The sequence below is a fragment of the Sinocyclocheilus anshuiensis genome, unplaced genomic scaffold (genome assembly GCF_001515605.1).
Source record: "Sinocyclocheilus anshuiensis isolate Anshui unplaced genomic scaffold, SAMN03320099.WGS_v1.1 scaffold2044, whole genome shotgun sequence".
Classification (NCBI taxonomy): Eukaryota; Metazoa; Chordata; class Actinopteri; order Cypriniformes; family Cyprinidae; genus Sinocyclocheilus; species Sinocyclocheilus anshuiensis.
This window is the reverse complement of record NW_015557212.1, coordinates 103,062-116,598: the sequence shown is the minus strand read 5'-3', so window position 1 is coordinate 116,598 and position 13,537 is coordinate 103,062. Positions and strand designations below refer to the sequence as shown.

Genomic DNA, 13,537 nt, shown 5'->3' with positions numbered 1-13,537 from the left:
ACACACACACACACACACACACAGACACACACACATACACACACACACACACACACACACCCTCTCACTGGCCAAGCAATCTGTGAAATCACAAAACATATCCTGCTGGATAGTGATCTTAAACCGATTGAAAGGGATGCAAAACCCACAAAAGAACATGGGAAGATCTTGTAGGATTGTCCAGGATATGAAATCAAGAACATTTAAAACATCAACATAATACATCAAAGATTAATTTTTCATTTTATGACAAGAGTAAACCACCAAAAACCAGAAATGGACAATGGCACTTCAGGAGCAGAGAGGGTGCCTAAAAAAACTAAAGGAAAACATATAGATCTACTTCTAGATCAGCCAGTTCTCCATTCAGAATATAATCAAAGCAGTTTAAGAGGGCTGATAAAATCAACGTTTTGCTCCGCAAGTCCCCTGGGAGACACATGTGATCCAAGCACCCCCGTCGTTCAGCCTAATTGGATCTGATGCGGCACATGAGCAAAAATGTAACACTTAACCCCCAACCACCTGCATGCCTTTCCCAAAATACCATTAAACTAGACATTCATAACAACCACTAAACATGTGTTTTAGATCAGGGTTTTACTGCTATTTAGTGCTACTTTTAAAAGCTCTCATAATTAGGTGCATTAGTTCATAATATGGCACACTTTCATATCAAATAGGAAGGTGTTGCTTGGCCTTACAGTCATTTTTACCACAGTTAAATGGTGTTTAGGAGCATGAAACCCCTAAACCATTAAAAATGGCACTGCCTCCAGTGGCTTTCGGCTTTTATAAATCAGCAGCAACAGCAAAATGATAAAAGACAATTTATCACATGAATGTGCAAAACTATATATTTTTAAAATCTGTTGGTTGCTCGAAAGACTAGAGAACTAATTAGTTGAAATATAGACTTGCCAAATAAGCAGGTTGAGACAGAAGCGATCACAGGAGTCTCGAGACATGTTTTTACAATTGACATGCCCTCTTAAAATCACAAAGCCAGTGGCCTAAGATGCTTAAGAAAATAGCATGACACAATGGCAAAACATGTAGTGCATGACTGCAATGTGTATGTGTGTGTGTGTGTATATAAGAATAACACTAAAATGTAATAACATTTAAAAAAACAAGAAATGAAATTATAATTTTTAATTTAAATATTTTGTTATTTATATTAATAATATATGTATTATACAGTACAATACAATATAATATTAATAATTTAGTTATAATTCATTCTTTTTTAAATGCTATTATTCCATTTTAATATTCCTATAACATATAAAATAAAAACCAAAACTAATTAATAATACATAATAATTTTGTCTATATTGCACTATATATCTCGTAATCAGATGACCTTTTATCAAAAGCAATGGCTCTCTTAGATGGTTTTCATTCAGGACAAGAACAAGTAAATCAAAACAAGTCAATGGGTCTTTAATGCTTTCCATTGATTAAATGGAGGTCAATGTTGCCTTGTGGGCGGCTCCATTAAGTATAGACCACAATGGATACAAACAGACTTGCAAATTCAGTGTAACGTTTTGTCAACCTGGTTCTTCACCACTGAATGAGACCGAGACAGCACAAAAGAGAGTGTTTTGTGTAAGACGTGTTGACTGCGGAAAGCATAGGAAGCTTTGATTACATCTTGAATAAGAAAAAAAAATGAAAGGAATGAGCTATTCCATTTAATGAAAATGATTCAAAAACGTGATATAATCAATTAATGGCAATGATTTGGCTCGTGAAAAAGAAGCTTACCTTGGAGAATAATTGAACTTAAACTAAAAAAGAACTGGTGCATTGATTTCCTTTTCTGGCATGCAAAAAATCCCAAGAAAAAGAGCGAGTGGGAGAGACTGTGGCTGCGGTGAGAGAGTAAGATTGTCTACCCATGAGAGAACGCACTCAGCGAACGTGTGCTCTAGCCAAGCAAGGTGTTAAGGCAGTGCAGAAGGAGGCACACAACCTGTGTCTGAACAAAACAAACACGGTCAGCAACTTGTTTTCTCTTTACGTTTGCGGTGTATGAACTTACTAAGGTTTAATGTTTCAAACTCAGCCTGGGAAATTCATTAGCCTCACAAAACTGAGCTAAACAGGCTTTGTTTCACACCGGTTTCATTAGGACTTTACAAATTAGTCTCAAATAATACAGAAACATTTACATCATCATCATCCAAAAGCACCAATATGTGTGTAGTTTCTGACATTTTCAAGAGGAATGGGGGTCTATATCAGCCCTGCATTCTTATCTTTCGCATATAAGCAGTGTCTACATTCAGGTGTAACTTAAAGCAGTTTGATCTATAGCGATAAGAGCATATCAAGGCTACAGGCTGTTGAGCTCTGGGATATGGCAATGTTTTTACCTCTTTCAACCTTTGAAGAAATCTTCAGAATGAGCCCGCCATCCTCAGTGTGTAAGCATATCATCCAGAGCAATGTTAAAAGGACTTCTGTGCCTCATAAAACACATCACGGCTAGTGTCCAATTGGACAAAACACACTCGATGCCTTAAAGAGCTATTGTAACACGGGATTTGAACACGTGATTGAATTAACTTCATGGAAATAAAAAAAATTAACCCTTACCTCCTTTCTCGAAGTTTCTGGATGTATTCAAACTTAGGCGTCAACTTCCCATTGGAGGTAATTACAGCCTAGATTGAGGAAAACAATGCATGTAATACAAATAATACTACTGCAATGTGCACCAAATAGATCACGCTAACAAAAAAGTACCATGGTATTGCATTTAGATATGCATCATGGTATGAAGTAACTGGAACCTGAAATACCAAGCCACATGAATATGGTGTAAGGTTATGCACCATTCAGAACTGAACTGAGATTTTTACATTCACATTCAATTCACTTTTGAATTTGAATCAATGAAGCAAACAGAATAGTATTTGAATCTGAATTCAAGTAGAATTACAAATTACTTTTTATGGTTGTCCTGAAGTAATATCGCAATAAACACGCATTTAAAAGTACATTTTAAAAATGTATGCAATGCAAAGAGTTCATTTCATTATCAAGCCATTTTTTTGTAAACCCTCCTTTTTTTCTACACAATTACTAAATATATTTATTGTATTTCTCTGCCTAATTTTCTTGAGATAACACAATTACAATGGCCTCTGTACCGTTTCAAAAGTTTGGGGTCATTAAGATTTTTTTAAAGAAATTAACACTTATTTAGCATAGATGCATTAAATTGATAAAAAGTGACAGTAAAGACATTTATAATGTTATAAAAGATTTCTATTCCAAAAAAATCTTGTTCTATTCAATTTTCTATTTATCAAAGAATACTGAAAAAAAATGCATCAATGTTTCCACAAAAATATTAACATTGATGATAATGAGAAATTACATCACAGGAATAAATTACAATTGAAAATATATTAAAACCGAAAACAGTTATTTAAAAATTGCAATAATAATAATTCACAATATTACTGTTTTTACAGTGTTTTTGATCAAATAAATGCAGCCTTGGTGAGACTTCTTTCAAAAACACTACAAAAATCTTACAGACCCCAAACTTTTGAACAGTGTATATGTGTGGAGAAATTCACTATTTTTGCAATTCCATTCAGTGCTGCTATGAATTTTCAATCTCTGCACTGATCTAAGCCACGGCCCTTACCTCAAAGTAAACAGAAATGTGTATTTCAGATTTCTCAGCTTTAGTTCCATACTGACAATCAATGGATGTGTGGATGGGCTCCAGTTGAAATGCCGCCCATTTAGCTCTGATTCAAGTTTTTCCACACATTTCTGAGTCTGCCTTCTGTGCAGCATTTTGTGCAGAAGTGCACGACCGCACACGAACGCAGCATAGAGGAAGAATTTCTCCAAAAAAAAAAAAAAAAAAAAAAGTTGTAAAAACACCCTCTTAATACACTCACATCTCTGACTTGTGGAGAGAAGTCCTCTTCCTCTAGCGGTCTGGTGGCGTCTGATGGGAGCTGTGGGACAAAGGCTACCATTACAAATCTGCTCAACTCATCAACAGCAGTATCCATCACATTAAATTCAACCAGCCAAGAAACAAAAAAAGTCTCTCAATCATAATCATACCAGTGTTCAAAGCACTCCTCTCCAGAGCAAAGCATCTTATGCTGCTGGTTCATTACTCACCACCTTGTATCATATCTTACCATCTCCCAGATGTAAGGGAACAGCCGGTCCCCAAAATACTCGGTCGCCTCAATGGGCAGCTGGGCGGGTAGGTTATCGATGGAGCACATGAGAATGCCATTACCTTCGACACTGCACAGACAAATCAGATTTCAAATCATTTTAAAAACGACATTTTATAAAGAACATGAATGTTACCAGGGCATTGCTATGGTGTTCTGAGTCGATTTTAGTGCATTGCTAAGTGTTTCTACAGTGTTGATGGGGGATTGGTTCATAAAAGATTGGTTCTTTAAAGGCTCTTTCCACAAAGTAATACTTCTATTGAGAACCATATTGTCCTTTTATGCTGAAATGGCTCTTTGTGTTAGAGAACAGATTCCCAGAACTTTATTCCTGCTTTATTCCTTGTTTTGTTTTAAATCTAAAACTGTAGAAATTCTTTCAATGCCACCTCATTACTGATTTCTGGAGTCCAGCCATACAACTACACAGGCTGTCAACACATCCTCAACAGGTACTTGATATCCTTCAAATATCTACAACTATTAACTTCAAAAATAGTTTTAAAAGTTTGGTTTAAAACATTTAAAGTGTAACTGGTTTCCTACCAATTCTGTCCTTTTTTTGTTTTAGAATATGAACAGAACATGTAAGTGGGACCAGCTCTTTATTTGAGGATACTTTGCTACTTTTCTCCACTAAAAATAAAAGTACCTAATTGTAAATAATAATTTTATAAGACAAGTAATATAAGACCAGGGACACAAAGGAGAAAAAAAACCATAACATAATATTAATAAATAATATAAAATATTATATTCAAAATTATTATATTAATAATAATAATAATAATAATAATAATAAATAAACTATTATTTAAAACGTTATAACACCATGAACATTGTATAAAGCACTGCCAAAGCATGGTTCTTTATGGAACCTCATAAAAAGGGTTCTATTTCACACCAAAAATGGTTCTGCTACAGTTACAAACTGAAGAACCCTAATCTGGTATGGTTTAAAACCATTTTTTCCTTAAGTATGCATGATATTCTAGTCTCTAGACATAACTCAGGTAAGTCTTTGGGACTTCTAGCTTGTTTCACCATCCTCCAGACCAAGCTTTGTGCTGAAGTTTAATATTCAGTGTCAGGGGGTTTATGCAGTTGGAGGAAGTAGTGCCACACCTGTCATGGTCAATATGCTGGTTGGCATCATACATGCAGAAGGGCTTCTCAATAGTGGTGCACTCAGTCATGAACTCAATGGAGCCGCCTGTGTCCGCAGAGATGTCGCAAATGGCCAAAAATCTGAAATTCACAGAGGATCAGATCGTCGTTTTCTCAAACAAAACTATCATATGACTTTATAAGGGTCAGCTTTTATGATAGAGTAGAAGCTCACTTGTGGGGAAGTGCAGGGCAGCCGTGATCAGGTGATGATGATGCAGGTATAATGGGTCTAATCAGTCGTTGGGCGTCCAGTCGCCGCAGCAGTCTGGGTGTGTGAGGGTCCCAGTATATGCCGTTTATCAGGCAGGTTGTGTAAGGGGCCACCTGTGCAAAAACAATGCATTTCAGTCACATTTGCTTTTCAGACACTGCATTCAATAAAATACGCAGTCACATTTCAGTGAAATTTTGCAAAATGTGTATGGGGAAATTCCAGACCAAGTGGACTTCCAATTAAACAACTGGATTTTGCCTGTGATGGAGGTAAATGCGACCTCACCTTAAAGGAATAGTTCACCTAGAAATGAAGATTTGCTGAAAATGTACTCACTCTCATGCCTTGCCAAGATGCAGATAAGTTTGTTTCCTCATCGTAACAGATTTGGAGAAACTTCCTCACTTGCTCACCAATGGATCCTCTGCATTGAATGGGTGCCGTCAGAATGAGAGTCCAAACAGCTAATAAAAACATCTCAGTAATCCATACCACTCCAGTCCATCAATTAACATCTTGTGAAGAGAAAAGCTGCAAGTTTGTAAGAAACAAATTCATCAAAGGATTTTAACTTTAAACCGTCACTTAATCCATAATAACACTTCCTCCAGTGAAAACGTCCATCCTCTGTTGTCCACACACATGAAACTGACATTTGTTTAGAACTGTTTTGGACTATTTTCACTTATAAACGGTGCTTTGTTTTCTGCATATTTCACTACTGATTCAGATGAAATTACTTTTTCACTGGAGAAAGCAATATTGGATAGATGACTCATATCTTTGCTGGAATCAACAGTTAAGGGGTTAAAGGTAAAAACATTTTAATGAATTTGTTTATCACAAACGTGGTTTTTCCGCTTCACAAGACATTAATTGATGGATTGGAGTCGTGTGAATTACTTGTAGATTATTGTGATGTTTTTATCAGCTGTTTGGACTCTCATTCTGGCGGCACCCATTCACTGCAGAGGATTCATTGCTGAGCAAGTGATGTAATGCTAAATTTCTCCAAATCTGTTCTGAACTATTCCTTTAAGTCGCAGCCAAACCAATCAGCTACCAGGTATTTACTTACGGTCTCCCTGAAGTGTGACGTATAAAGCTCAGGATGGTTTTCGTACTCCAGGGGGTCGTAAAGTCTGTCGCTCTTTCTTATCAGGTGGTGGTGTCTGCTGATCACTGTGCCGTACACTTTGGTCATGTCTGCAAAGCAGATTAGTATGAGTCAATTTGCATGCACAGCAAACACATACACAGCATACACTTCCTCCTATGTGTAACCATAAAAAAAAACAGGAAATACAAGAAGTACCTCCACTCTCTGAGACTTCTTTCAACTCATGAGGCTCCACGTACTCACAGGGGAGCTCGTTAAAAATGTCTTGGGCGCCCTGGAGAAGATGCATTTTAATTTTTATAATAATAAGCATTCCTTCTCATGCTTCTCTGTTTTTCAATGTAAACATGTGCTACACTGACATGTTTGAGGCACTTAGAGCATCTCATAAACTAATTTACGGAACAATAAATGCACACTTACCTTGGACACATTGCCGGTGCCAGTGAACACAAATGTGAGAGGTCCAATAGACTTGGGCATCAGACCTAAGGATATTTCATACCCACAATCCCTCACTGCCTGGATGGCCTGGCTGACATTTCTGTAGTTGTGCGCCATACCAATGTGCTGTCAAATGACAAATATGAAAACATAAACCTAAAAATTGCAGTTCTAAATCTAAATCAAAAATCCTGAAAATGCACCAAATAATTTACTAAATAATAAAGAACCAATAACTGAGTACCACGTATAATAGTGTAAGCGGCAATTCAAAAGTAGACATTATATTAGTTGAGCAATTCAAAAACAAATACCATAAATGGGGTGTGGTGTCCAAGAGCAAGAAAACGCAGACCCAGACCGTGTAAAATGTTAATCATTCCTGTGAAAAATACAGACAACATGTTTAAATTACAGCAGGGAAACCATTTGAAGACATGCACTGCCATTCAAAAGATATTTTTATGTTTTTGAAAATCTCATTTTGTTTTCATACAAATTTGGAACTACATGAGGGTGAGTAAATGATCTCAGAATTGTACATCTTTTTAACTCATTATACATTATGTTGACACCATCAAAAAGGTCCCATACCAGCAACACCAGCCCACTGCCCAAATGCTACAATTCTGTAGCCATTGGGGTCCACCAGTTTTTCATAATCAATGAGTCGAACTTCCTAAAAAGGGAAGGATATTTTGACACACAAGTATCTTGTGAAAGCTGTTTGTCCTGAATAAATATTTCCAAATACATGTGACGCTAGAGAGAGTATTGCAGTTGGCTTTCAGTGTAAACACTGTCCTTGACCATGTGATTCTACAAAGAGACTTTCACCTTTTTAAGAAGGTCATCTAGGAGCCCCATGTTTGCCTCTTGTGCTTTAATTGTGTGAGAGAAGAAGGCATAGGTCTTGTGGGGGTACACCTTTTCCTCCGGGGGCCTTTTCACACCGATGATGAGAGACACCTCTGAGATGTCCTCCTGGATAATAGCGCCTGCTTTTTCATAGTACTGAAAACAGAAACAGTCTCAATTCTACTCAGTCGGATAGGATTTTCATTCATGCAACTACCAGAAATATCAAGTGGGAAAAGACACATTAAGAGCCCCAAAAAGTGGGGGAACAAACAAAGAAATGTATCAAAGCAGAATGGGGATGGTTGCAACTTCCTTTGATTACTGATTACATTTTAGTTTACCATTTGTTTTTATTTATCAATTATTTAATCGCAGGATTTCGTTTATTAAATAAGCAACACAGATCAATGCATTCATTTGGTAAATTGTGACACTGACAATGAAAAATATGATTTATATATTCACAACAACACTGAAGAACTACAAGATATATGACAAATTATTTCAAATTAAAATATGTATATTCATTAGTGCCGTCAAACGATTAATCGCATCCAAAATACAATTTTTGTTTACATAATATGTGTATGTGTACTGTGTTTATTTATTATGAATATATAAAGACACACACATACAGCATATATTTAGAAAATATTTACATGTATTTACATGTGTATATTTATATTCATATAAATTATATGTACGGATGTAAAATAGCCTTTGGCTAATTCTGGTACATTTACAGGAATGTTTTATTAATGTACAATGTCCCTGTCAACTAAATAAAGTAAAAAAAAAAAATCATATATAAATATATTTAATATATAAACATAACATATTTTTCTTAAATATATACATGCATGTGTGTGTATTTATATATACATAATAAATATACACAGTACACTCACATATATTATGTAAACAAAAACTTTTATTTTGGATGCGATTAATCGCGATTAATTGTTTAAGAGCACTAATATTAATTAAAGATATGTATTATAAAAACATTAAAGTTTGGGGTTGTTAACAATTTTTTTATGTTTTTGAAAAAACTATCACAGGCATGCTCACCAAGGCTACATTTATTTGATAAAAAAAAAAAAAACTGTCAAAACAATATTTTAAAATCTTCTATTTGAATATAACTGAAATTGTAATTTATTCCTGTGATATCAAAGCTGAATTTTCAGCAACATTACTCCAGTTTTCAGTGTCACATGATCCTTCAGAAATCATTCTAATATGCTGATTTGCTGCTCAAGAAACATTTATTATTAACAGAAAGTTCAAAAGAACAGCATTTATTTGAAGTAGAACTCTTTTGAAAGATATAAATGTTCTTACTTCCACTTTTAATCAATTTAAAGTGGGGGTCTAATGCTATTTCATGCATTCTGAGCTATTTACACGGTTAAAGTGTTGGATTCTCATGCTAAACATGGCCAAAGTTTCAGAAAACGATTACTGTGCCAACTACACTCCTTCCGGGTTCTTATATGTTTCGGAAAGTTTTTTTTTTTCCAAGCATGGTCCTTCATGACGTCATGAAGGGTGGAATTCCTTGTATGGTCATATCTCCCGAAAGAGCACGTGCACACGTCAACCAGGGGTGCATTTCCCAAAAGCATAGTTAGCTAACGATGGTCATTTACATCGTCGACAGCACTGCACAGGACTTGCTCGAGAAGAATGTCTCCAAAGAAGTGTGTTTTTGGTTGTGAGGGAAAGATAACCTTGTTCAGCTTCCCAAAGAACCCAGCGTTACATGAACAGTGGATGCAGTTTGTTTTTCCGTGGCAGCAATGGAGTTTCACAAGTGTTTGTTAGTTCCCGTCATTTCGGTGACAAATGTTTTATAAACAAGGCCCAGTTCAACGCTGGATTTGCACATCGTTTGATACTGAAAGATGGAGCAGTCCAAGCGATAAAAGATCCCCGTCATGATTCAGAACTGCAGAAGGTAAAAGAAACTGCATCAAATTTCTGCATTTTGTTGGCAATCGGCGCTCAAGAGCTCGTGACTCTTTAGCTCCTCCCACAGTGCACCTCCACAAGCTCGGCTGTTTTCAGAGAGAATCGTAAAAAACTGTATCTTTCTTTTATGAATATGATAAAATTAAAGACTATTTGGAGATATGAAGGATGCAATACTACTCTACAGGTACTCAAGATTAACTTGAGTTGGTGAAACTGTGTCATGTCCCCTTTAATGCATCCCACCAACAACTAATAATATGCAATACAAAAATGACCTGTAAAATACTGCTAACTACTCCACATACAGAAAATAATTCAGTCACTCACTCTGTCGTGGATGGCCCGTCTGTTGGAGGGCTGGACGAGCACCTTATGCCCAGCTGCTGTGATCTCCCTGACGTGTCGTGGTGCCAGAGGCGCGCGTCTCTCCCACACGTTGACATCCTCGCGGCGGATGGCTATGACACTCTTGTGATTCTGATGGTGATGATGGTGATGCTGAAACCTCCGCTGACAGCACACACAGCCCCTAAACCCTCGGCCCTGGCTCCTGATGAGACGCAGCATGACTGGACCAGTTTCCAAAACACACAGGTTACAATGACTACACACATCTGAAAATCACACTTGAGGAATGCTGAGAGTGATAGAAGTACAGAAAAGTGATCCCAGAAACCCAGTCTATGGTTTGCAAAAGAGAGAACTGCATTTGAACCAAGTCAAGTCAGTTTTTTTTTTTTTTTTTTTTTTTTAAGTATGAAGTGAAATTAAATAAATAAATAAACTTTAAATAAATAAACTAATCTTAATATATGACATAACATTAAAATAAATTTTAATATAAATGTTTAATTATAAAACGTATTAAATAAAAATACAGTTCAATAATAACTTCGCTCAATCACGTCCTGCTGATTAATTAGCAACAACTAATGCACCATTTCTGTAAATGCTGTAATGTTGCTCCTTTAAAACTTCAGTTCAAAGAGTAGCATATGTCATATGATCACATAAAAACTGCAGTAAACTGACAGCACCTGGAATGTGGTTTGCAATCTTTAGGAAAAAATTACTGTAATGCATTGCACACTAAGCCGTCAGTAAAACAATGGATCATTTTAATGTTAGTACTACTGCACAGAACATGCATGTATATAACCCGGGGCTAGTTGTCACACTTTTTACTTGAGTGAATATTTCTCAGAGGGAGGATATTTTTTAAAGTACAGTATGACCTTTTTAGAGTTAGACACTGAACTGTAAGTCTAAAAAAGTAATAATTAAATAAAAAGCAGAACTTGAACATGTCCACTGTTATTAGCCAATGGGGCATGTTGTCACACTAAACTGTCACAATGGGAGCTTACTTTGAGAAGAATACCATTTTAGGATATATCCAAAATATATGCATTTAAAATATGTTATTAAAAAGAAATAGTTATTTAAAATAAATTAGAAGGCTATTTAAACAACATAAACGATTTAATGAAACCAAAAGCATATAAAGCACATATGTCAACTTACCCCAACGTGATATTTATGAAAAGTACTACGAACTTTTCAGTTAAAAAGGTCCTTTAGTTTGAAACCAACAAAGAAAACCACTGTGAGAAATAAACACGCTGACATTTGCCTCAAAACCTGTTACTGAGAAACAGCCCTGTATGGTTGACTATCTGCTGTTTAACAGCAACAAGTGACTGACTGCATGCCGAGTTTTTCTGATACATACCTGTACCTTTATATTTAAGCAGTTTCCTAGCACCTACAACGTGGCACCGGCTGAATAATCACATTAACGTAGTATGAAATGCACAGGAGGTTTATATATAATAAAACCTAAAAAAATATATAAAATAATTTTATGCGTGAATGTGTCGCGTAAACGTGAATGGCGGAAGAATAACGTCACTGAATTGACCTGTCTCAAGACTTCAGTCAAATAATGTGGCGCTAACCAGACCTATCCATGCGGTATAGATTACAGCACAGATACTTGTTTCTGCCTGGAATGCGTCTCCACTTCAGTGAAGCAATCTGAGCCCAGGATTAGCTCCCACCAATCCCGACTCAGAACGCGGATCTGCCTCGTCGCATGCCCTTGACGTCGCGTCGCAGCTTTATGAGTGAGTAGCGTGAGGAAACAGGCCCCGCCCCTTTCGCGCGCTCCTACAAATACTGTGGCGCAAGGAGCGATGAGGTAAAATCTGTTCTTTCAGTTTTGTTTGTTTCTTTGTTCTTCAAATTCATAAAAATATCTTGCGATGTTATTATTAAAACCACAACAGACTTTTCGTGTTAAATAGATTGGCCAGGGAGCAAATACCAACAAATCAGTTTCCCTAATATTCTTAAAGTGTTATACCTTTGTTTGGTGTAAATGTAAATACAATTTTTACAGTCGTTTTCTGTCGGCTGTGAACGAGAATCAAAATATAACACGACACCGAGTATAGATGTAGGAAATAGAAATAGGTTTATGACAGAAAGACAAATCAAAATTCAGTATGCAAATAAATGCATACTGCATAAATTATTTTTTTTGGGGATGGGAGCATTCCTTAAGTTGTCTTACTGTATAAAACCCCAGAATAATAGTAATAATAGAATAATAGAAACTGAAGTTTTACACAAATTTACAAAAAGGTTGAATTGAATTTGAATGTGTTCCATTTTTGCATAAACTTGGAAAAGAAGAATACAAAGATGAGTATCAATACCGTGTTGCCTTGCAAGTCGCTCACGTCAGGCATAATAGGGATATTTTTTGGGGCATTTAGAGAATATTTAGATAATATAATATTGGGAGCTGTTCAGTCTTGTGGTGCTGAAGTAGTTTATGGCCCCACCCCATTACCACAATGCCTCGAGATCTATTTATTAACGATTTCAACCAAATCACTGGCATCTATATTCCAATAAATCCAAATACAAACCACTAATACAAGCTCTTTTAAAAAAAACATATCAATACATTAAATATAAAATAGTTGTACAAGCAACCTTTTTAAATCTGACCAATTACCGCTGAGCTTTGGCAACTTTTTGGGAAAATAGTCTCGGCACCTGTTTAGTACCATTATAATTGCAGTGGCCTCTTTCCCATACAGGAAATATAAATTTACCGGTTATAGATACTATATACAGTATATATCCCTAAATACTAAATATTTCCCTTTTTAGTTTCGTCCACCAGAGGGGGCCTTTCTCTTCATAATGTGCGCACAGTATATTTACAGATAGCCTACTGATTTCTGCAATTCTATTAGTGCCAGAAAAGAGCACTAGAATTATGATACTGATTATGGCATTTACATTTTATTTAGTTAAACTGAAATATGAAATAGGCTAACCGTCATTGCATAGAGCCTATTGCTCGACAAGAAAGAAAGGACGCTGAAACTCTTCCTTGGCATATTTATACAGTCTCGATCTCTCAGATATGATCTATTATTTCCATGAGTCTTCTTTATAACATGCGTCTTAAAAAACGCAGTCTGCTTGTATTCACAAAGAACAAAA

At 36.1% G+C, this 13,537-nt stretch overlaps 1 protein-coding gene across 3 annotated transcripts in view; it reads right to left on the bottom strand.

The window, feature by feature from the left end:
• Positions 1 to 12,097, bottom strand: part of LOC107678990 (alpha-aminoadipic semialdehyde synthase, mitochondrial-like) — a 20,939-nt gene extending 8,842 nt beyond the window's left edge. Inside the window, exons 1-13 of one of the 3 annotated variants that reach the window (XM_016474389.1) lie at positions 11,748 to 12,097; positions 10,343 to 10,584; positions 8,015 to 8,191; positions 7,772 to 7,856; positions 7,492 to 7,559; positions 7,157 to 7,303; positions 6,929 to 7,007; positions 6,692 to 6,819; positions 5,572 to 5,723; positions 5,355 to 5,477; positions 4,185 to 4,296; positions 3,933 to 3,992; positions 2,608 to 2,675 (exon numbers count right to left, since the gene is read on the bottom strand). In XM_016474389.1, the coding sequence (XP_016329875.1) occupies positions 2,608 to 2,675; positions 3,933 to 3,992; positions 4,185 to 4,296; positions 5,355 to 5,477; positions 5,572 to 5,723; positions 6,692 to 6,819; positions 6,929 to 7,007; positions 7,157 to 7,303; positions 7,492 to 7,559; positions 7,772 to 7,856; positions 8,015 to 8,191; positions 10,343 to 10,582 (1,439 nt within the window). In that variant the 5' untranslated portion in view covers positions 10,583 to 10,584; positions 11,748 to 12,097. The remainder of the gene's footprint in view (positions 1 to 2,607; positions 2,676 to 3,932; positions 3,993 to 4,184; positions 4,297 to 5,354; positions 5,478 to 5,571; positions 5,724 to 6,691; positions 6,820 to 6,928; positions 7,008 to 7,156; positions 7,304 to 7,491; positions 7,560 to 7,771; positions 7,857 to 8,014; positions 8,192 to 10,342; positions 10,585 to 11,747) is intronic. The other 2 variants (XM_016474390.1, XM_016474391.1) reach the window with 2 other exon arrangements.
• Between the last annotated feature and the right edge of the window lie 1,440 nt (positions 12,098 to 13,537).